General features: G+C 37.7%; 1 protein-coding gene across 1 annotated transcript; it reads left to right on the top strand.

Annotated features, from left to right (window-relative positions):
• Positions 1–20,262: 20,262 nt before the first annotated feature.
• On the top strand, positions 20,263–23,109 carry LOC111892896 (scarecrow-like protein 6). Its single transcript, XM_023888978.3, has 2 exons — positions 20,263–20,508; positions 21,219–23,109. Exon 2 carries the CDS (start codon positions 21,228–21,230, stop codon positions 22,947–22,949), a length of 1,722 nt encoding a protein of 573 aa, XP_023744746.1. The 5' UTR covers positions 20,263–20,508; positions 21,219–21,227; the 3' UTR covers positions 22,950–23,109.
• Positions 23,110–24,548: the final 1,439 nt, after the last annotated feature.

Below are 24,548 nucleotides of genomic sequence, written 5' to 3'. Positions count from 1 at the left end.
CGGGCCACAAGGGCTTGGCCTACATTGCCAGTTACTTTTATTTTATGTTTTTTTAGCCATTGTCTATGATTTTTTTTATAATCCCATTAACTATATAATCAATAAAGGCAAGTGATAGGCAAGTGATGGCCAGTTCAACTGGCTTGATGCATTGGGTTTACATCTCCACGTGGGTTTGAGGTCGGGGTTTCAAACCCGATAAAGCACAATTTGTGCGCCTCTTGCAAATATGCCCCATATGTGGGGGAATTTTCCCTGGAAATCCCCTTAGGGGCTGGGTTTGCCCGTTTTGTGGAGCTTGAACTCGAGGTCTACTCTGAAATATTGGATAGAGGCTTTCGTTAATTCATTTGTCGTTTCCAAAAAAAATATATATACATAATCAATAAAGTATTATCTTTTTTCTTAAATGTCATTCATCACATCCACTTGATATCTCATGCCAACTCCGAATTAGCCATAATAATTTCGGTTTTTTTTTTTTTCTAATATTTGTCCAAGTGTTTAGTTGAGTCATTTGCTTTTGATTTGTTGATAAATTTATCGTTTTTATGTGTGATGATGACATCATCAATCAATGGACTTCAAACAAATGAAGACTCATAAAATGTAATATAATATTTATGTACGATTTTAGATATTAAGCAATTTTTTGAAAACACTATTTGAATTTCAACTATGTTGATTCCTGTATTTGAATTTTTTGATCCAACACTACAGAGACGCTAGAAAATAGGGTAGCTGTGAAATTTTGGAGACTCTATGTAATTTAACAAAAAATATACCTTAAAACTAGAAAATCTAAAATTTTAAACAAAACAATTGTTGCTTATATGCCCCATATGTGGGGGAATTTTCCCTGGAAATCCCCTTAGGGGCTGGGTTTGCCCGCTTTGTGGAGCTTGAACTCGAGGTCTACTCTGAAATATTGGGTAGAGGCTTCCGTTAATTCATTTGTCGTTTCCAAAAAATATATATATACATAATCAATAAAGTATTATCTTTTTTCTTAAATGTCATTCATCACATCCACTTGATATCTCGTGCCAACTCCGAATTAGCCATAATAATTTCGGTTATTTTTTTTTTCTAATATTTGTCCAAGTGTTTAGTTGAGTCATTTGCTTTTGATTTGTTGATAAATTTATCGTTTTTATGTGTGATGATGACATCATCAATCAATGGACTTCAAACAAATGAAGACTCATAAAATGTAATATAATATTTATGTACGATTTTAGATATTAAGCAATTTTTTGAAAACACTATTTGAATTTCAACTATGTTGATTCCTGTATTTGAATTTTTTGATCCAACACTACAGAGACGCTAGAAAATAGGGTAGCTGTGAAATTTTGGAGACTCTATGTAATTTAACAAAAAATATACCTTAAAACTAGAAAATCTAAAATTTTAAACAAAACAATTGTTGCTTAAATACACTTAATTTTTTTATAGCATTGTACATTTACTTTTACAACATTGTATTTTTATTCTTAAATTTTATATTAAGCCATTGAACTTTGAAAACTACACTCAATTATGGCAATATATTTTCAGTTTATCTGATGACAATGATGTTATAGGAAAAATAGAAATAAATATAATAAACAATTCAACAAAAGTAAATTGGTGTTTATTACTAAGCCTAAGAAAAAAATCAAAGAAATCTAGATATCTTGATTATTCAAAAAGCAAGAAATTATCATAATTTTAATTAGTCGTTCAAATCAAGAAGATCATTAAACATGATTGTTCACAATTTTTTACTTATACAAGTAAGAATCAAGAAGTCATTAATCTTGACTTAATAAAACAAGAATCAAGGATCTCACAAAATATGATGATTCTTAATCGTTCTATCTATCTTTGAATCCAAACTTTAAAGCTACAATCATAGTTGATGTTTTAGCACTTGTTGTTTCAATGCTTCTGAACTTGAGTAAATAAGAATTAGAAAGAATGAAAGAAAAAAATTGATTCACTTCATATAAATAAAGAACTTATTATAAATACAAATAAAAAAAACAAAACAGAAAGGAGACAACATAAATTGATTTGCTTGTGCCTTCAAACATCATAAATCGATTTCCTTGTAATATTGTTCATTCTGAATTTTGAAACTGATTTAAGTGTCCCTTCAGAAAGCAAAAAAAAAAAAAAAAAAAAAAAAAAAAAAAAAAAAAAAAAAAAACTAAAACTTAAACTAAAAAGAAACTAGAAAAAATTAAAAAACAGAAACTCCTTGTAAGATTGTAAGAAGAACTATTGTAAGATAATAAGAACTCAAAACTGATTTTCAAGAAGACTGTATGATTGTGGCTTCTGATTTTCATGAAGAAAAAATGAAGAAGTAATATTGTAAGAACTCAAAGCTCCTGATTTGCCTTCGAAATTGTTTGATTTTAACCAAACAATGATGTTGAGTCTGTTTGTGTTGCGTCTTGGGCCTTAAGTTTGTATCCGGATCGGGCCTGTCCATCCGTGATTATCTAGATTAGCTAATAGGGTTTTACTATAAATATGCATGCATATATGCATGATAAGAAGTTGATTTTTACGTTTAATATTGTAACCCTAAACACCTCTACAGTCGAAGTTCTTTATCGAGCTCTTTTGAGGTGTTAAAGCATTAATCATTCAACATATAGATATATTATGATTGGAAGATATAACACATTTGATATATTGGTCATTGAGCATGAGATTTAATAGGAGTGAGATACTGATTATTGATTGGACAGGTATTTGATAGATAGATTATTACTAAAGAAATGAATCCTTTGATGAAATGATTACATATGTGATAATTATGTGGAATATACATGATTTACATTATTTGTATGATTTATGATTCATTTGATTATGTTTTGGTAGCTGTTATTCACTAAGCTGTGAGGCTTACATTTTTGTGATGATCTGTTTTGCAGGTAGATTTATTGTGATGCCCGACTCGATCTTGTGCTTGTTGTCAGCGTGATCCTTGTGATAACTTCTTGTATGCCAGAGTGTCATTATACACTAAGATTATTTGTAAAACTTTTAAATGATGTTTGATAAATTTAGGTGTACCTTGGTAGAAAAATCTGAGCGTTACATACTAACTCATTAACTCATATGACAATACTCGATTATTAATCTCAGTAATACTTGCTCCTTAACTCTTATAATAAAATACAATTATATGTCTCAATCATATTCGTTTATTAACGCATCTTTTGATACTCTATTTATATTTCGAATATACATGTTGTGAATATTATATTTAACGATGTATCTCAATCATTCTTGTCTACTTACTCAAATAGTAATAATGTACTATAATTCTTAATTATTCCATTTAATGACTCATACAAAATTAGACAGCTAAAATTCTCAATTTTCACAAATACTCAACTCATACAATATCAATAAATAACAATTCAAATATTATACTCAACTTTGAATATGTACAATAATTATCATATATCTAGATATCATTAATCTAGATAGAGGTAAGGTTACTCAATTGGTTAGTTAGTGAAGACTAACTATTATTTTGGTTTCTACCTCAGTGTTGCTTTCCAATTCATCACTTGTTCAACCCTATTTGGATAATATATCAAGTTCATTAGAACTTGTCTAATCTCATCACCATATCAACTATAGTGATCAACTATCTGATCATTAACCAGACTTGATAACCAGTTGTCACAAACTACTCAAATTTTCAAATATAATCACCTAACGACCCACTCCTATAAGCCGTTAACCCAATCAACAAATCTTGGTAAATTAGAGTATTTACTCTAGAATTACCAAATTAACATTTAACAATTCATCTGGTTCGTAATAACACCATGCCACGAAATCCAGTAACACATACTAGGGTCTAACAAACCTCTACGAAATATCACACATAAACGTAATTATGAAATAACGGGATAAAAGATACCTCAACTAATCTCGTAACTCAACCCTCGTATCCCCCATACACTAGTACAACTCTTTAGTTATAAGCCTCCGGGAACACCTCCCGAGACGCTCCCACGTCATATGTGCCAAAACCCTTAAAACGGCACAAATGACTCCTATTTATATACTTCGATGCGCCACGCCATGGCAAAAGACGTGTCACGTCGCGGTGATGAGGAAACTCCGGTTTACGCCATGTGTTCATCACTCGCCATGTGCCGCTCTGTAACTAACACATGTCATCATGATTCACTTCATCACTACTCCGTGGTGAGTATATCACCACGCCTTGGTGACCTGAGAGTTGGCCGTTTGACTTTGGCATTCGTTGACTTTCTTGAAATAGCAACGTACTTTAATATCAACTTCAAACGACCATAACTTTCTCATACAAACTCCGTTTTTAACGAACTTTATATTCCCGGAATCGTATCATGGTGATCTATCACTTTCTTCCTATGATTCTTGCTCATTCTCACATATTAATACATATTATGAAAATGGGTATCACACGTTATAAATATAATTGGCCATTTTACAAATAAATAAATGGCTAATAAACGTATGCAGGTTGGAGATGAAGAGGAAGGGGGGAGAGAAGGAATTGATGGTGGTGATGGTGATCAGTGGTATAAGGGGAGAAAAGAGACCCATATATTTTGTTAGTAATTTTTCATTTAAATTAATAGTGTAAAAATTTAAAAGAAATCAGTTTGAATGGATCGGGTTATTTTATATCTACTAAAGACAAAAGCTAAAATAAATTAAGAGGAATAAAAAACAAAAGTATAGACGAAATACATAGATTATACCATATCTGAGGGACTATTTGTGTAAATTACTCATTGCAAAATATAAACTTAATATACTATCAACTATACGTTAACGGAAAAAAAGCCCCTCGTGGAACAAAGCAAATAAGCTACAAAGTGTATCTAAGGTTTAGACCTGGATAGCTTTTTGAAAATGGCAAAGAAGTACGTAGATTTAACAACCCAATACCTTTTACCGCCGTACTTTTTTATTTTAATCCATACAAAATTAAAAGTAAATAAATAACTAAAGAAAAATGGTAAACGGTGTTTTGTTTTGCCGTCGTCCTTTCTTTGACTCATGACTTTACATTGACCAACGCGCTGACCCATACGAGGTGTTATTATTATACAGTATACACCACCGATACGCCCATGTGGTAGTTCTAGAACATTCACAACTTGTCTCGCTTCCCTTCATATATTCCATAAACTCACCCTATACTATTCGTTTTTTACATTCTGGACTAATATGTTACCCTTTGTTCTTTAAATCAAGTCTAAATTCATCCGATTTTCTATTCGGTTTTGATTTTAAATCAACATTAAAGCATACATTTATGTTTTCGGCCATAAAATAATTGGATTTTTATTTTAGGGATCGTCGTTTCTTGCTTTTATTTTGGTTCAAAGGTTTATTTTTTATTTTTTTTAACAAACTTTTAGCAAATAAAATCATTAAGTATGTGATCGACACGTATCTTTAGGAGTTTATAGATTTTAGCAGTATCAGAAAAAATTTGAAAACTAAAAAAAAGTTTTGTCTGTCATAAAAGCTTCTAACTTTTTAGCTTAAACAAAAGGCTTCAAAATAAGAAACGATTTCAAATAGCATTTAACAAAAGTTACTTTTATATTTTTTCTAAATGACTAAATTACCTTTTATTTAATTAAGATGTAGGCACTAAATCCATTACCTATGTGAAACTTAGGTATGATCAATTTTTGACGAAATAATAGCCTCAAAATTTTAATAAATCTGTTTTTAGATTTTTTTTTTTTTTTTGCAAGAATAATATGAATTGTTAAGTGATATAGAGGTTACTTGTGGTCATTAGTGTGGAGCTTAAAAGTAAAGGGTCATAAATGTTAAGTTGTTAACATAAGAGTATAACTGTAACACCCGATTCTTAGGTATATTTCTTCATGGTTAAAGATTATTTATTTTTTAGAATTGTGACTCTACACTAGGCTTAGTTAGTCATTTACGCAGTGCGTAACTCATTAATTGGACACGCGGGGGGGGGGGGGGGGGGGGGGGGGGTTATTGCTCTATGCGGGCCCTTCTTACCACCAGCCTAAAACCTCTTGAACATATAACACGAAACCCTAATCCCTTAGAGTAACTCATGAGCCTTATTGTATATTTTTGGTGCATCTTGAAAAGGATAAGTCCAAACTTGAAGATTGTTGAAGCTCAAGCTTCTGGATCCATAACCTACATTTCATTTTTCAACTTCGGGAGGTATAAAGCTTGTAACTTGTTGGTCCATGTGCTATATATCTTTAGATTCTTGATTTACATGCCCTTTTTGTCCCATAATCTTGAGTGTCTTATAAGTATAAAAGCTACTCCAAACCTTAAAGTTGTTGTCTTCTTTTGTTCTAAGGTTGTTAGGGCATAAAAATGGGATCTTGGTTGCTACCTTTTTTCCATGCAAGAGATTTTGGACATTAGAAGAAGTTAGGAAGCTAGGGTTTGATTTTGAATTCCATGTAGCCAAGCAAAGGCATAAAGTCATCAACTTTATCACTCTAGATGTTTATTAGGACCAAATATGAGCATTTGATGGCTTGTCTTTATGGATTAAGAGCTTGAAGTGAAATTGGCTTAACAACTTTCTAAGCGGGGCGTAATCTAAGCTACACCCAATATAGCTCGTTTTTGGCCTGTTTTCTGGAATCCGACCCTACGCCCAGCGTAGAGTATGATGTACGAAACGCGTAAGTCAACGAAAGGTTAACCATTAACATTTTGATCAATTTGAATTTTTGTTAATCGTGAGAGGTTAAGGACTCAGAAGGGAAAAATGGTTTTTTTTCCCAAATAAGGATTTATCTTGGTATTTGGACTTGTTGAGCTGGAGAATTACCTTAACTGCTAATTAGGGTTTGGTTTTTGGATATGTTTAATAGGAGAAACTTCAGAACCAAAGGCTCGTGTATGAGACCTACTCGTTGACCGATTGAGGTGAGTATCTTCGATATAATAGTGGGTCGAAGGCACCAATGTCGTCCCACTGGATTATGTTTGTAGGATGATAGTTGTCTTTGTGACACTTGTCGATATGCATGTATGTGCTTGTTGTCTTTGTGACTCTTTCTGATATGAATCTATGCTAATTGTATGTGGGGTGAAATAAACCCATTCGGTTAAAAAATATTGATTGAGTTGAAACAGACTCGGGGTGAAATAGACCCAGGGGTAAATAGATATGTACGGTTGGAAAACACCGATTAAGTTGAAATAGACTCAGGGGTGAAATAGACCCGTACAACTTCAAGCTGATATGTATGTATGGTATAGGGTATTTTTGGGAACTCACAAAGCTTTGTGCTTACTGTTTTTTGTTTATGGTTTTAGGTACTTCCGGTTCCAAAGGGAAGAGCTCGATATTATTCTACCGCATCCACCAATGTTCTGCATGATTTGACTTGTTTTATACTCTGATGATTACATGGCATGTTTTTATACTATGATGGGATTTTTAATTGAATGAATGGTTTTTTGATTGATTTAAAGAAAAATTTTCACATATATTTTTTGGGACGTTAAAATTTGGTATCAGAGCCTTGATTTGAGGGATTCAGGCACACTCTTGGGTGTCTCTGAACTCAAGGTAAGGAATTGGTATAAAATTTGAGAGAAAACGACTTTTCTAAAAATATTTCTACCAAGGGTTCGATGCGTGCAATCGGCCAAGCTCAATTAAGTATTTTTCAAAACACCCATATAATGTATTATGTTATTATTCTGATATGAGTATTTGAGAATTGCATGCTAGATTAGGGCTAAGGATCTACTCAGGATTGCATGGTAGAATGCTAGGAGAGATGCCTTTATATGCATGTTGTTTGAACTTGTAGAACTAGATGCTAGTATGGATTTTAGATGTTAGATAGAATGGCATGATTAGGTGATGCAATGGATTGGACTAATCGATGCTCGAATACTGCTTGCTTTGTGCTTTCAGAGAGCCCAATGATTTCAGTTAACTATTAAGAGAATACGTTAAGTTACATGTTGTTGGGACTAAATTTTAGAAGATTAGGTTCAACCCTATTGCGGAGCTGTTGTTTGAGTCTAACCGTTGTAGGATGGGAGCTAGTAGTTGAAAAAATATCTAGTGCTGGTGACATATAGTTGTATTCGTGAGGTAGTTAGAACGTATTGGAGGGAGTCTCTTCTGCAGCTGATGGTGGAGAGTGATAGGAAGGGAACCCTAGGAAATCCTAGGAGATATTTTAGCGCATAAGGCGCTCTACGGTGCAAGTAAAGTAATTAATAGTAGGGAAGTGACTTGGAGGATTTGAAGCGATCCTTGATGAAGGTATAGATAGGTGTGAAAGGTAGTATTGGGCCTGTACTACTGAAAAGCACACGATAATTACCCGAGACAAGGAAAGTCATGATGATTCTTAGAAACTTTGGGAGTGTGAACTTCTTCGTGTGTATAATGATTGTCTGTGTATTGTGTTTCAGTATGGTGATGCCACATGGTGGAGAAGAAGGATTTTCATGGATGTGGGGCACCAGAGTTCTCCAGGGTGAAAGACCCCATTGCAACCAGGTGGTAGATTGTTGTAACGTCTGGTTTCCTGGTACGTATTTAATTTAATTATTTATTTATTTTGAAAGAAGGACTCGATGAGTTGGTGGCCCTAACTCGTCGAGTACAAGGCAGAGTATGAACGGGGTTTAAGCTACCTACTCGGCGAGTCGAGGTCCCTGACTCGACGAGTAGCCCGACCAGGGTGAAACCCTAATTTCGGAGTTTTGCACCCCATTTAAACATCCTAATCCCCACCCATTAGCCTCATTTACGACCTCATTGTCCTAAACCCTAATCCACGAAACCCTAGAGTATTTTGGGAGTGTGTGAGCCATTTTTGAGTGGTTTATGTGTTCTTGAAGCCTAGAAGAAGAAGAAGGAGCTTGAAGATTCAAGGAGAAGGTTCTAGATCCATGGATTTTGTTCCATTCTCATCACTTTCTGGTAATCAAGATCTTAACTTGCCATATAGTTCATTAGATCTTTTTGTGGTAACTTTTATGGGGATTTTGTCCAAGTAGCATGACTTATGAGTCATGGATTTCCCAAGTCGATTATACTTTCAGATATGGAGTCATTAAGGGTTGTAAAGGCATAAAGGTGCAAACTTTATGCCATTTAAGTCTCATGCAAATCCTAAGAATGTTGTTATGGCCTTTTAAGCCCCAAAGGGGCCATGAACGGAAGCAAGCTCGAGACTTTACGTACTTAACTGGTATCTAGGACCTAGATCTAGGTTTTCATGCTTTTGTTTGGGATACTAAGGCTTTTTAGACGAGATCTATGTTCTAAAGGAATTAGGGTTTTAGCTAAACCCTTAAAAAAGGGTTATCAACGGGTAAAGTTGGAAACTTTACCCTTAGAAAGGTCATTTCCAGTGAACAAGCGAAGTATGGGTTTTAGATCTAGAGAACAAGGGCTTAATCTGTTAAGACGACCAAATAGACAGAAGGACTTGTCGAGTCCATGAGGGAACTCGACGAGTCGGGTCGTGTTGTCCCGTTCCAGTTTATGGTAGAACTCAATGAGTCTGTAGAGGGACTCGACGAGTTGATTCACCAAGTCACGACTATAAGCAGCTCGATAGGACTCAACAAGTCAGAGGAATGACTTGGCGAGTTGAGTCGTGATTTCAGGATTTCTGATTTAAAAGAGCTCGACGAATTGAAAGGTTGACTCGGCGAGTTGATCAACTCCAAATGTTGACTTTAACCAGAGCATTGACTTTGAACAGGGGTAAAATGGACATTTTACCCTTAGATTGATTTTTTGTTTTCTAACTAAGTATCATTGTATAGAGTTAGTCAGGGAGTCGTGGGAGAAGCCAACAGAGATTCCTCACGCACGATATTAGCATTTAGTTTGAGAGGTGAGTTTTCCTCCAGTAGGAACGGGTCGAAGGCACCAATGTCGACCCATTTATGTATGCTAGTATGTGTCGGGCTTTGGTCCGATATCGGGTCTAGCCCAATGTAGAGTATGTGTTCCGGACTTCGGTCCGATGTTGGGGCTGTCCCGAGAAGTATATATGTATGCTTGCTGTCTTTGTGATTCATGCATGTTATGTGTTATGTTTTCCGGGCCTAGGTCCGATGACGGGGCAAGCCCGATGTATGTTAGTTTATATGCTATGTGTTATGTGTTCTGGGATTCGGTCTAATGTCGGGGCAAGCCCGATGTATGTTATATGTTTATGTTATGTGTTTATGATATATGATATGCAATATGTATGTTGGGGTAAGCCCTATGCCAGGCGAGGCCCGATGCCAGACGTGGTCTGATACTAGGTTGAGCCCGATGCCGGGCAAGAGTCCAATGTCTGGTAAACCGATGCTGGGTTCGTCCCGATGCAGTTGGGTGGAGTCCTAAAGTTTATGTTATATGTTATATGTTATGTGTATGGTATGTGGTAGTTTGGGGGAGCTCACTAAGCTTCGTGCTTACAGTTTTCAGTTTTGGTTTCAAATAATTCTGCTAGCAAAGGGAGGGGCTCGGGATGATCGCATGGCACACACCACAGGTTTATAGTCTGGGATATCACACTCTGATATTTGAGATGATATTTTGATATTTTGACAGTTGATGTGATGTTTTTGGAGATACATGTTTTATGATGTTTACATGATGATGTTATTTATGGATTATTTAATGAATTAAAAACGAAATTTTTGGACCATATTTTTGGGATTTTTCAAGTTGGTATCAGAGCCTTGGTTTGAGGGATTCGGGCACACTTTCGGTTATGTCTGAACTCAAACTAAGGAATTGGTATAGAAATTTTCAAAAGAAAAACTTTTTTTTATATATAAGGATTTTAAGAAAAGAAAAGAGTTTTAGAAAAAGCAAAAAGAGTTTTGAAAATCAGAAAAGGGTGTGGTGCATGCAATCAGCTGAGCTCAAGTAAGTACTCCCAAATTACTCATACAAGTTTATGTTATGATATGTTTATGAACACTGCATGCTAGATTAGGACTAAGGATCTAGGAAGGATGCCTTATGTGCCTGTTATATGTGTATCAGCTTTATGAACTGCATGCTAGTACAGATTAGTCAGTATGATGGCCTAATTAGTATATGCTTGATTTTGTTTACTCAATGCTTGGATGTTGCTTGCTTTGTGCTTTTAGGGGTTCTAGTTGTCTTTTACTAATTAGTAAACGAATATGTTAAGTTACATGTGGTGAGGACTAAATAATTTCAGAAGGTTAGGTCTAGCTCTATTTCACAGCTCTTGTTTGATTCCAACCATTGTAGGGTAAGATCTCTCATTTGAAGAATTATCTAGTCTTAGTGATATGCAATAGTATTCGCGAGCTAATTAGGGGAAGATAACAGCAATTTCTGATGCAGATGATGGCGGAGAGTGGGATGGTGATTACCCTAAGGCAAGCCTAGGATGAGAGTAGCGCATGAAGCAGTAGTAGTAGAATGGACTTTGTGGAGTCAAGGCAGTTCTTGAGGAAAGTACAGATAGATGTGGAAGGTAGTATGGGCCCGTACTTGAAACGACCCAAAAATTTTTGTTTCTAATATAATCAAAACTGTAATCAGAGCATCATATAATAAAACCATACGTGATGTATTCCAAAACATAATAAAATACTGTGCGGAAAAAAACTGTATCATACTACATCAGATCAAACATCTAAATCAATCCCAGGCTAAAGCTGAGGCGGTGGTGTGTGCGATGCCATCATCCCGAGCTCTTCCCTTTGCTTGCGGAAGTACCTGAAACCCAAACTGAAACTGTAAGCACGAAGCTTAGTGAGCTCCCCCAAATTACCACATACCATACAATAATATATCAAGCACATACGAGGCCTTGCCCCCTCCATCGGACCGAAGTCCGAAGCTGACTGACGGGGACCTTATCCCCTACATCGAACCGAAGTCCGAAGCTGACATCGGACCGGAGTCCGAAGCTAACTGAGACCTTGTCCCCTACATCGAACCAAAGTCCGAAACTGACATCGGACCGAAGTCCGAAGCTAACTGGGACCTTGTCCCCTACATCGGACCAAAGTCCGAAGCTGACATCGGGCCGGAGCCCGAAGCTGACTGATCATAGCATAACATATCACTAACATGAACACACATACCCTTGTTCGAGCCACGAAGGCATCAAACATGCTAACTACTGCATCGGATAACATCCGGATACTACTGCTAGCTAAACGGGTCGGCATTGTGGCCTTAGACCCGTTCCTACTGGAAGGAAACTCACCTCGTAATCTGGCGGCTGAGTGTGTGCCTCTGAAGCTACCGGCTGCTGCTCCTGAATCTCCTCGGCTACAAGCCCATGAACACACTCAATCAAATACTAAACACTGCACTTGGGGTAAAATGACTCTTTTACCCTTGGCCAAAGTCAACTTACTTTTGGGGCTGACTCGCCGAGTTGGGCCATCCAACTCGCCGAGTCCTACTCTCACTTCTCAGTTCTACATGCTGCTACTCGTCGAGTGTGGCATCGACTCGACGAGTACCCTCTTGATCCAAAAACTCTGACAATCTTCATCCGACTCGCCGAGCCGTATGAACAAACTCGACGAGTTGTTCATGATCCTAAGAAGATTGCCTTGGACTCGCCGAGTTGTATGAACAACTCGCCGAGTCCCTCCATCACTGAGTCTACCCTCAACTCGCTGAGTCCACACTCTAACTCACTGGATTCACTCGACACTGGTCAAAATGAAGGACTCGGGAACTCGCGACCCAACTCGCCGAGTCGTTCTTCCCGACTCGCCGAGTTGCCGCCATGCAACTGATTTTTACTCGATTTTGTTTGAATCCAACACATACAATAGATAGATCTGAGTCCCATAAGCTGCTTTACCACGTAAAGTTTCCAACTTTACGTGCACAACCTCATGAATAAGGGAAATAAGGCTAAAAGATGCATAAAATGGGTAGATCTATGATTATTATGCAAAGTAACTCCAAAAAGACAGTAGATCTGGGCTCTACAACACCCCAACACTCAGATCCAAAGGTATTTCGACTTATTAAGACATTCATGCAAACATAAGGCTTTGAACAACAACAAATAACTCTTAGAAGAGCTCTAATGGAAGATTAAAACATATGACAAGAAGGGAACTCCGAAAATACCTCAATAAACTCAGATTTGCCCTTGGATCTTTGCAATACAACTCGTTTCCTTGCTTCTTTCTTCTTCTCCTTCTTCACACCTTCACAAAATGGCACCAAATCACTTATAAGCTTTCAAGGGGGGATTAGGGTTTCTCACTGAGTTCACAGGGTGAGGGAGGCGAGAATGGGGCTATAAGATGGTTTAAATAGTGGGCAACCCGGGGATTTAGGGTTTCATCCAGACGGATGGACTCGCCGAGTCCAGGATATGGACTCGTCGAGTCCCCGGCTCACGCGTGCTCCCAGCCGCGACCCCACTCGGCGAGTCAGGCTATGAACTCGCCGAGTTCCTCTTGCAAAACTCACAACAATTACCAATAGATTAACATACCGGGAACGGGTCGTTACAGTACTACTGAAAGCAGAGGATACGTACTCAAGTCAAGGAAGGCTTAGATGAATCCAAGGAACTTGTAGTGTATGTGATCCCTCGAGTTATGATTAGTATTATGATGTTTGTTATCATGTGTTTTTCAGAATGGTGAATTTACTCCCTATACCAGTTGGCAGTTCAGGTGCCAGTGAGGGATTAGGCTCAGACTAAGGAGTCGTGCAGCTAGACGACCAAACTAGGGAGTTCATCTCCTCTGAGATCATGCACAGTATCCTAGATCAGACTCATGTGATCTTTGGCATGATCAAGGAGGGCATTCAAGAGCTTTTAGATGAGAGATTGAGGTGCAACAGCTTGCCAGAGAGTTTCAGGATCTTGAACAGATGACAAAAACAGTGGCGGAGATCACCGCCAAATTTAGGGAGAGCCCTTCTCATTCCACAATACATGGGGGAGGGGGAGATGAAAAACGCCCGGTATCATGAGATGTTGCAGAGTGATATCCACCAGTTTGTGAGCCACTCCAACTGCAAGACGCTAGAGGACATGATTGCTAGGGCAAGAGAGAGAGAGAGAGAGAGAGTTGGATTTAGAGATGGAGAGGAAGAGGAAACCAGAGTGGGGTTAGTCAGGGAGTTCAGGCAAGAAGCCCAAGGTATCAGATCTCGGATCCAGCAGAGCCATAGTTGTTGTGGCAAATGCGACAGGATGCTCGAGGGAACGTGCAAGGCAGGGTGTTCGGGCTGCTACAAGTACGACCAAACTGGTCATGTGAGCCGAGATTGCACAGCCACTACCACCACCACGATAACATCAGATTTTATTTGCTTTCAGTGTAATCAGAGGGGACACAAGCGGTCCCAGTGCCTGAGTTTAGCATCCGTAGGGAAGGTGGCAACACCTTTTCCTGCCACATTGAGGATTATAGATGGTTGTTAGGGCCGCGCTGAGGCGCCTACGGCACAAAGCAGGGCTTTTTAGCTTACTGCAGAAGTGGAACGAATAGCTCCTGACATGGTGACGGGTATGTATCTTTCTCTTATCTCTTTATTGATATTTATTGTTACTTATGATTATATGTTTTGTTATAGGATCATTCTTAGTGAACGGTATATCAACTTTGGTACTGTTTGATTCGGGTGCCACCTGATCTTTTGTGTCGCTCGCGCTTAGCAAGCGATTTGTAGGAGCTCTAGGGGAGCTGGATTGCCCATTGGATGTGGAGATAGCAGATGACAGGACCATCAAGGTTATGAGGGTTCATAGAGGATGTACGCTACAGTTATTTGATCAGTAGTTTTCAGTAGATGTGGTTCCTATTCCCCTGCGTTGGAATAAGGTTATAGTGGGCATGGATTGGTTGATCCCCAATGGGGCAGTGACTGACTACGAGAAGCAACTAGTGAGGGTTTGCACTCCTAGCGGGGGAGGGCTAGTGATCCAGGGCGAGAGGCCACAATGCGGACTGGTTTTATGTTTAGCAGCGAGGGCAAAGCGCCACCTTCAGTAGGTTTGTGCAGGATACGTCGCCTATATCATGGATACCCCGGAAAAGGGTAAGGCGACAGTTGATGATGTACCGGTAATGCGAGAGTACCCGAACATATTCTCGGAGGATTTACCTGGAGTACCTCAGGAGAGACACGTTGAGTTTAGGATTGACCTAGTCCCTGGTGCGGCTCCGATAGCCAAGGCACCATATTGGTTGGCTCCTCCCGAGATCCAGGAGTTGTCTACGCAACTGCAAGAGCTGCTAGACAAGGGTTTTATTAGGCCAAACAGTTCATCATGTGGAGCCTCGATCTTTTTTGTGAAGAAGAAGGACGGGTCACATCGCATGTGCATAGACTACCGGGAACTGAACAAAGTAACGGTGAAGAACCGTTACCCACTTCCGAGGATAGATGATTTGTGTGACCAGCTTCAGGGAGCATCTTGGTTCTCCAAGATTCATCTATGGTCAGGGTATCACCAGATGTGAGTCAAGGATGATGATCTGTAGAAGACAACGTTTAGGACTCGATATGGTCATTATGAGTTTGTAGTGATGCTGTTTGGGTTCACCAATGCTCCAGCCGCGTTCATGGACCTCATGAATTGCGTGTGCAGAACAATGCTGGATCGGTCTGTAATAGTCTTCATTGATGACATCTTGGTTTATTCCAAGACTCAGGAGCATAATGAGGAGCACCTGTGGGAGGTGCTGGAGACACTGAGGAGGGAGATACTTTTCGCGAAGTTCTCCAAGTGTGAGTTCTGGTTGCACGAGGTGCAGTTTCTTGGGCACCTTGTCAACTAGAAGGGTATTCTGGTCGATTCGGCCAAGATAGAGGTCGTGATGCAGTGGGAGATTTCGAGGTCTCCAACCGAGATTCGGAGTTTCCTGGGTCTAGCGGGTTATTACCGGAGATTTATTCAGGACTTCTCCAAGATTGCAGTTCCTTTGACCCGACTGACTAAGAAGTCGGTGGTTTTCTATTGGGGGCCTAAGCAGCAGGCGGCCTTTGAGACCCTTAGGCAGCGGTTATGCGAGGCACCAATTCTGACCTTTCTAGAGGGAGTTGAGGACTTCGTAGTTTACTATGATGCTTCGATCATAGGCATTGGAGAAGTTTTGATGCAGCAGGGCCATGTGATAGCTTATGCTTCGAGGCAGCTGAAGCCTTACGAAGCTAACTATCTGACGCATGATTTAGAGTTAGGGGCTATGGTGTTCGCCCTCAAGATTTGGCAGCATACCTCTACATGGTCCGTTGTACCATTTACATGGACCATAAGAGTTTGAGGTACCTCATAGATCAGTCGAATCTGAACATAAGGCAGCGTCAGTGGTTAGATGTGGTGAATGATTACGATTGTGAGATCCGTTACCACTCGGGCAAGGCCAATGTCGTGGCTGACACCCTGAGCCGCAAGGCGGTAGTGGCCCCGATTTCCGAGTCCTGTCCTATCCAACTCACTGAGTCCCCACTCAACTCACTGATCCGAGTCTTAACTCGAAGGGTTTGGGGTTTCGCGACTTGACTCGCCGATTCCAAGAATAGACTCGCCGAGTCCAAGGCAATCTTCAACAGAGTCACCGAGTTGTTCATCCAACTCGTCGAGTTCAACCCCATCTTCATACTATTCGCCGAGTCCACTCGAAGGACTCGCCGAGTCGCTTCAGTTCTTAATCCGTATAGTGGCTTTTCGAGCCATGCTGGGGCTCCAAACCTTAGATCCACTCTTCCCAAGCCTATTCCTCACGTAAAGTTGCAAACTTTACGTGGAACCAAAGAGATATGGGCTTACAACACTCTAGGGCTAGGGCTTGGGGCAAAGTTGCTTTACCAACACACCAAAAACTGATACTTTATGGGTCTCTAGGCCAAGACACACCTAGAGCTGAAGGGATCCATCTTGAGGACGTCCAAATCCCGAAATGCATCATACTTGATCCAAAATCTCATAAAGAGGGACATGAAGAGATCTAACAAATAACAAGACAAGGAGGAAACTTGGTTACCAAAATGAACAGCAAAAGAGATGAATCTTCTGGATCCACAACCTTCCTCTTGAACCCTCAACTCCTTCTTCTCCTTCTAGGCTTCAAGAACACTCAAAATCCTTCAATATTGGCTCACACACTCAAAGAGAGAACTAGGGTTTCATGGGATAACTTCTAGACAATGGGGCTACAAATGAGGCTGATAGAAGAGGAATGAGATGCTTAAATAGGGTACAAGTCCCGGAACTAGGGTTTTCCCAACCCAGACCAGACTCGCCGAGTCGGTCACTTAAGCCGGGACACGGATCATGCTCCGACTCGTCGAGTTCCTCCTTGGACTCGATGAGTTAACCCCTTGACTTAGGGTTTTCCTTCCTTTCTTGGTCTTTCTGATTATGGGTGTTACAATGGCCAAAGGCTACATACCAGTGCCTAAGTGATGCTTATGTCATATACTTCGTGGTCAAAGGAATAGCTCCTTATCATAATAACATGGGAAAGCACATTGAACATATAACACATAACATACAATTGTCCATATATTGAACTCATCGTGAAATAACCGAAGGAATAAATAATAATTTGGGCAGCACTTCGGCTCTAAATATGACTTTCTGTGATGAAACTGGGGATTTTAGTTAAAAATCGGCCTTACTCGGGCAGAGTTTCGACTTGAAAATATAATTTCCTCGGGAACTTCGGGGCTTCGGGACTTGCTTCCGGCGTCGGGTATGATACCGGGACTTCGGGGTGTTAGAGGGGCTTGAGAGAGGCTAGAAAGTGACAGAGAGTGAGAATTTGTAACCTAAAACACGACAGCCTCGCATCCCTTTTATAGCTGGCCGAAGCCTCAAAGTACACTGAGCGTACGCGGCGTGGCAGCTGCTTGGTTCCCGGGTCTCGGACGTGTCACCTTGTGTGATATAGGGCATTACGCGAAGGAAGGGTCGACGTGGCTGGCTCCGGGTCATATACGTGCGAAGTACGATGGGCGGACCCTTCGGATAAGGCTTCGAATTTTCATTTATTTTTATTTAAAAACTTCAAATATTCATATATTTTGCATACGAACTCCGTTTTTGACGTTCTTTATATCCACGCATAGGTGAGATGATACTCTACAACTTTCGTTTAGACTCTGTCGGCTAACTTTGACTTTATTTTTAAAGTTATATTTTTAACGGGCCGGGACAGGAAAAGTCCGTTAAAAATTCATAACTTCTTCATCCGAAGTCCGTTTTCGTCTGTCTTTTTACCGTGGTACTACTATTGACAAGACCTTTGATTATCTTTTAGGTTGTGTCGGCTAAAAATTACTCGATCTTTATTTTGAGTTTTTAGATGTTTATTGCTATTCCGAAACTTAGAAAAATCATAACTTCTTCATACGAAGTCAGATTTGGACGTTCTTTTAATGAAAATTATCGGTTTAACGAATACTACGACTTTCATATAGATCATAAGGGCTAAAAAGTAGTTTATCGAAAACTTACTTTTTATGTCATATGACGTCGTGCCGGTTCTGTCGCGAAACTTCAATTAGTCATAACTTCTTCGTTATAACTTAGATTTCGATGAGGTTTTCACCTAAATGTTTCTAACGAGATTATTTAAAACTTTCAATAATAAAATCTTACTTATTTCAAATTTTATATGTTCGTTAAATTTCAATATTTGACATTAGATTGGAATCTTATAAGACTTACAATATTTTCCGAGTGATTCTAAACATAGTTTTACTTCAATTCTAATAAAAACTATCTGTTAGAACTCAACACTCAAAATTACATAATATTTCATAATATTATTCTCTTTTAAATTTTACATAACACGATAACTAGACGTGTATGTTATACAAGGGCTGCAATCTCTTCTCAATTTCTCTTTTTCCGGTAAACCTAACCCCACCACTACCATCCCTCAATTCCGACAAACACAACAATCACTTATAAGTAAACCACTAACACCATCACTTCCATCCCTTTTGTTCTTCCTCTCTATTGACATCCGACCCTAACTCTCGATTTTCTTGTTGGGTTTCATGACGATGATTTCATGGTCTATATAACACCATCACTACCATTGTAGGCATATATAAGAAATGATTGATTTTCTAGCAACGGAACAATTATTAAGCTTCCTCAAGCAAGGGAAGAGAAATGGCATCAACAAAAACGAGTTGGGGTCAGAGAAGAAGGTCGAGTTAAGGGGGAAAAGGGGTGGGGTCATAGTACGTAGGGGATATATATATATATATATATATATATATATATATATATATATATATAGAGAGAGAGAGAGAGAGAGAGAGAGAGAGAGAGGGGGGGTGGGCATATTTTTTGTCTTTTAAAAGAAAATAAAAGAAATCGAAAAAATATCCATAAGAGTATTATAGGTGCTGTTTGTTTTTTCGAAGCAAAAATTCAAAAAGTCTGCGGACCACCTTTGCAAACCTCTGCTGCAGAAGAGGTGGACCAAACGGCTGCAGACTGTAATAAGAAGCGTGTTTGTTTTTATTAACATCTGCAGACTGCTGCAGACATTAAAAAATTAAAATAAACTAAATAATAGACACTTATTTAAAAAGAAAATAAAAAAATGAAATTCTAGACACTTATTTAAAAAACAACATTAAAATTAATTAACTTATGTAAATTAAATGAGAGAAAAGAATTAAAGAGATATAAATTTAATGTATTAAATGTTAAAGGGATGAAAAATAGAATTTAATATATAAGTAAAGGACCATAAATGTAAATTTAAATATACTTCATGGAGAAATGTAATATTAAACACGTTGAATTTTTGGAAACAAAAAAACACTGATGGTTTTTTGGGGTTGGATTTTTTTAGTTTAGGTTTGAAGGGGTGAGAAGAGGTGGGAAGAGGTATAATAAGTGTTTCCCCAAGAAGCACACGGGTAGAGGTTTTAAGCCTCGAATACTTCCGAAAAACAAACTGCTGCGGGACAAAAAGTGTTGCGCGTGTGCTGCGCCGCACAGCAATAAGAGTTTTGAAAAGGTTTTTTAAGAAAAACAAACAGCATCATAGTCTTTTTATGTATGATAGGGACGAAAATGCAACAAAATTAAGCTATAGGGACTGTCCGAATGCAAAACAAAAATTAGGGACCAAACATATAATCTTGACAAACTATAAGGACTATTTTTGTAATTTGTTGTATTTAAAAAACAAAGAGATAATAAGACGGAGAATTACAGGATACATAATTGGTAGGGAGCATTCGATATTTACTATGAAAGCGAAGGAGTGAGAGAGACCGGAGAGTGAAAGAAGGGCAAGCAACTAGCAAGGAAAGAACTTTATATTTCGCTTTTTATTTATTTATTTATTTATGATGTACGCATCCATCCATGGCTCAACACTGAAACCCCACCACATTCACGGCTCACCCCCAAAATCAAATAAACATTCCCATGGCGATGGAGGTCAAATGACAAATGCTGATGTATAATAATAGATCAACATAAAAAGGTTTGCTTTGTCTCCTCTTATTTCTTCATCGATTCAAATTATTGTGCTCATTTAATTTCCGCTTCAAATCTCAACTTATGAACAAGATTTCTTCATGCTTAATTTTCTTTCTTCATATGGTTTTACTTTTCTGTTTTTTTCACAAATTCCAAGTTTTCTTGAATATTTGTTCTTGTTATGTTGTTAATTTTTTTTTTTTTTTTTTTTTTTTGGTTTGTTTTTATGTTTCATCATCTGAATACTTAATAACTTGAAGAACCCACTAAAAATGTTCATTTCTGGATTAGCAAAACCCAAGATGTCTTGAAACTGGTTCTTCTAATTTTGTTATTATTATTTTTTTTAATTAACCCGTACTTTAGATCTTAAAGAACCCACACAAAATGTTCATATCGGGATAAAAGAAAACACTAAAAATGTTCATATCTGGGTAATTAACTCGTTTTTATTTACTTTATTTTTTGTGGTGATTAACTTGCTTTTCTGTTTTAATCGATCATTAATTTTTTAATCCACCAAATAATTTTGAACTTTGTGGAGCAAAAAAGACCCAATATTTCTTGAAGACTTGGTATTATTATGATTTTTTTTGTTTTTAGTGCTTCAAAAAACAAATAATTTTTTGACAAAAAAGACCAAGATTTGTTGATATATTTTTAGTTTTTTTTTTTTTTTTTGGTGGTTGATAAAATATAAATGATAATTGATAGGTGAGAGGAATGGTAGATGAAGAAGTTGCACTTGTTATACAATCAAGCAATTTGAATTCGAATTCGAAAGAAGGCAGCAATAATAGTAATGGAGGACCAATCTCTGTTCTTGACACACGCCGGAGCTCTAGCCCTTCCACCTCTACCTCCTCTTTCACCACCAACGTAAACAACATTCACCAAAAATGGCCGGAGGAAATGGGTTTTCGTATTTCTGAGTCTGTGGCAAATCTTGCTGACTGGTCGGCGCTACACCCCATTGCACCGGAATTCTGCCTACAGCACAAAAGATTTGGGGTTGGAGTTGGATTAGACGACATGTTATCCGGTGGTTCTCATGAGCAAGACCACGATCTTCTCCGGTGGATCTCCGGTGACGTTGATGTTACCCTGTTGCAAATTGACGAAAATGCCCCTCCCAGCCCCTTAAATCTCCCCCCTCAAAACCCACATAAAAATTACAATTCACAACATCCGGGTCATCGAAAACCTCCTGCTTTCGATCAGAGTCATGAGTTTCTACTTAAGAAACAGAATCAGCAACTATCACTCCACCAACAGAAATCAATGATAGCAGCAATGGCAGTGGCAAAGCAAGAACCACCATCGCCACCGCAGAAACAGCTTATCTGTGACCAGCTATTTGCTGCAGCTGAGCTAATGCTATCTGGAAATTTCTCTCATGCGCAAGGGATATTGGCGCGGCTCAATCACCAGCTACCTTCAGCAATGTCATCATGTAATTATAACCCCATTCAGAGGTCCGGTTTTTATTTCAAACAAGCTCTGCAAACGCAAATGGCGTTTCTAACACCAATTCCAATTCCAAATCCAAATCCAAATCCGACACTCTCCAATGGCATGTTCAAGATGTGTGCTTATAAACTTCTTTCTGAGGTCTCTCCAATCATACAGTTTATCAACTTTACTTCAAATCAAACACTTCTTGAAGCCCTTGGTGATTCCGATTACATTCACATCATTGATTTCGATATCGGAATCGGTGCTCAATGGGCTTCCTTCATACAAGAGCTTCCTAGGAAAAACAACAATGGTTGTTCCTTGAAGATTACTGCATTTGCCTCACCATCAACACACCACCCGGTGGAACTCGGCCTCATGCACGAAAATCTATCACAATTCGCTCACCAAATCGGGATTTCATTCCAACTTGAAGTTGTAAACTTCGATTCTTTCGATCCTAATTCGTTTTCAGTTTCCGGGAACTATGCAATTGCTGTGAATTTCCCAATCTGGTCAACTTCCACCCGTTTACCCGCCATTCCCTCCCTTTTACACTTCATAAAACAGGTTTCACCAAGGATAGTGGTGGCCCTCGATCGTGGGAATGAAAGGACAGATCTACCCTTTCCACAGTATCTCCTCCAGGGTCTCCAGTACTATGAAGTTCTATTGGACTCCATTGATGCCGCCAACGTGCCGCCATACACCGCCAACAAGATCGAAATGTTTCTATTGGAGCCACAAATCAATAGCATGGTGACCGGAAAACTTCAGTCGCCGGAGCCAATGCCACATTGGAAGACGCTCTTCACAGCCGGTGGTTATTTTCCGGTGACTATGAGTAGTTTTGCAGAAGCTCAGGCGGATTGTGTGGTGAAGAGGAGTCAAGCTCAGGGGTCGGGGTTTCATGTAGAGAGGAGGCACTCCTCACTAGTGCTTTGCTGGCAAAACCGCCAGCTCATGGCGGTTTCAGCGTGGAGGTGTTGATGAAATTCCGAAAGTAACCTTGACAACTGTTTTTAATTAATTTATTACCAATTTCATATTAAATATTTGAATTGTCGTAAAATCTAATTGCTTGGAACTTGTTTATTGTCTTATTGTTTTCTATCTATTCTGGAGTTATATATAGTTACTTGTTATTTTAGATCCTAGCAGATCATCAATACCTAAATTAGGTATTTTTGTTTCATCAAAGACCCTATATTTTGTAGTTTTTTCCATTTCAGATCCAAAATATTTTTTTTTAATTCGATTTTAAAATTGATTATAGTCTTTAAGACCAAATATATAAGGTACTTTTTGATCGGAAGCAAATTTTTGGAATGCTCCAAATTCTACTTGAGCATCCAAATCTAAAAAGAAAAAAAAAAAAATATATATATATATATATATATATATATATATATATATAAATTAAAAAATGTTATCTAATCTATTATCTTTTGAACGAATATAACCTAGAAGAACTGTAAAATTTTATTTTTGTCTAAAATATATAATTAAACTTTATCTTGGATATATATTATATCATTAAACTTGATATATTGTTTTATAAAAAATATTATTATTACCGCTAATAAAAAGTTTGATGTTAATTTGATATTTTTTGGTAATAAAATAAACTTTTTTAGTTCGTCTATTATACTTATTTCGTGAGTTTGGACATATTTTCCTCTCACTTTTCTATATTATTTTTTTGGTTGAATTTTTTAATCAATTTTTTTAGAACAGTTAATAAATGCATTCACTATCATACCCTTAAACCAAAGCCATAGAATATTTTATAGCATTAGCCCATTATTGAATAATATGTCACAATTATATAAAATACATACACAATATTAATCCTAAACATTCGTAATAGTTTTGTTTAGATATATTACATTCAAGTTTAAGACATTCTTAAAAAATATTAACATCACATATAAATACATAAAACTATATTATGGGAATGAAACATTTAAACATAAATTGAAAATCCAAATAACAAAAATGATACTGTACACTTAAATATCCAAATAAAAGGTGTTTGTATATCGCCGTTATTGATTCTTAAGTATAATCATAATACTTACCAAAATAAAATTTAGGATTTCATTTTAATTTAAAAAAGCTTGAAGGAGTTTGGTACTCAATTGGTTATTGAATTCATGATCTTAAAATTATAAAAAATCTCTTTTGTGCTGTTAGGAAATTTGATATGCAACTCCTAGCTTTTGGTGATTATTTTATGTAACTGGAATCGAAAAACTAATTAAACCAATAATATAAAAAAAGGTTTTGGAGCTAGAAACTGTAAATTTTCCCAAATGTGGACAAACCATTTTGTTATTATTTATATTACACTCGTGAAAAAAAAAATACTATACAATTTTATTGTGAGTGTAATGGTTTAAAAAAAATGTTTCATGCGTAAATCAATACGATGCCAAAAGATGCGAAAGTTAAATCGTTATCTATTATTTAAACTAAAAGAATATAAGTATGTTTTTTATGCCTTGGCGAAATTAAGCTACATGAACTTGGTGTAGTGAAAAAATAACTTTTAAAACTACTTTTTTTTTTTATTATTTATAAATATAC

Source organism: Lactuca sativa, chromosome 3 (genome assembly GCF_002870075.4).
Source record: "Lactuca sativa cultivar Salinas chromosome 3, Lsat_Salinas_v11, whole genome shotgun sequence".
Classification (NCBI taxonomy): domain Eukaryota; kingdom Viridiplantae; phylum Streptophyta; class Magnoliopsida; order Asterales; family Asteraceae; genus Lactuca; species Lactuca sativa.
The sequence above is the reverse complement of the archived record's forward strand: the minus strand, read 5'-3'. Positions and strand labels throughout refer to the sequence as shown.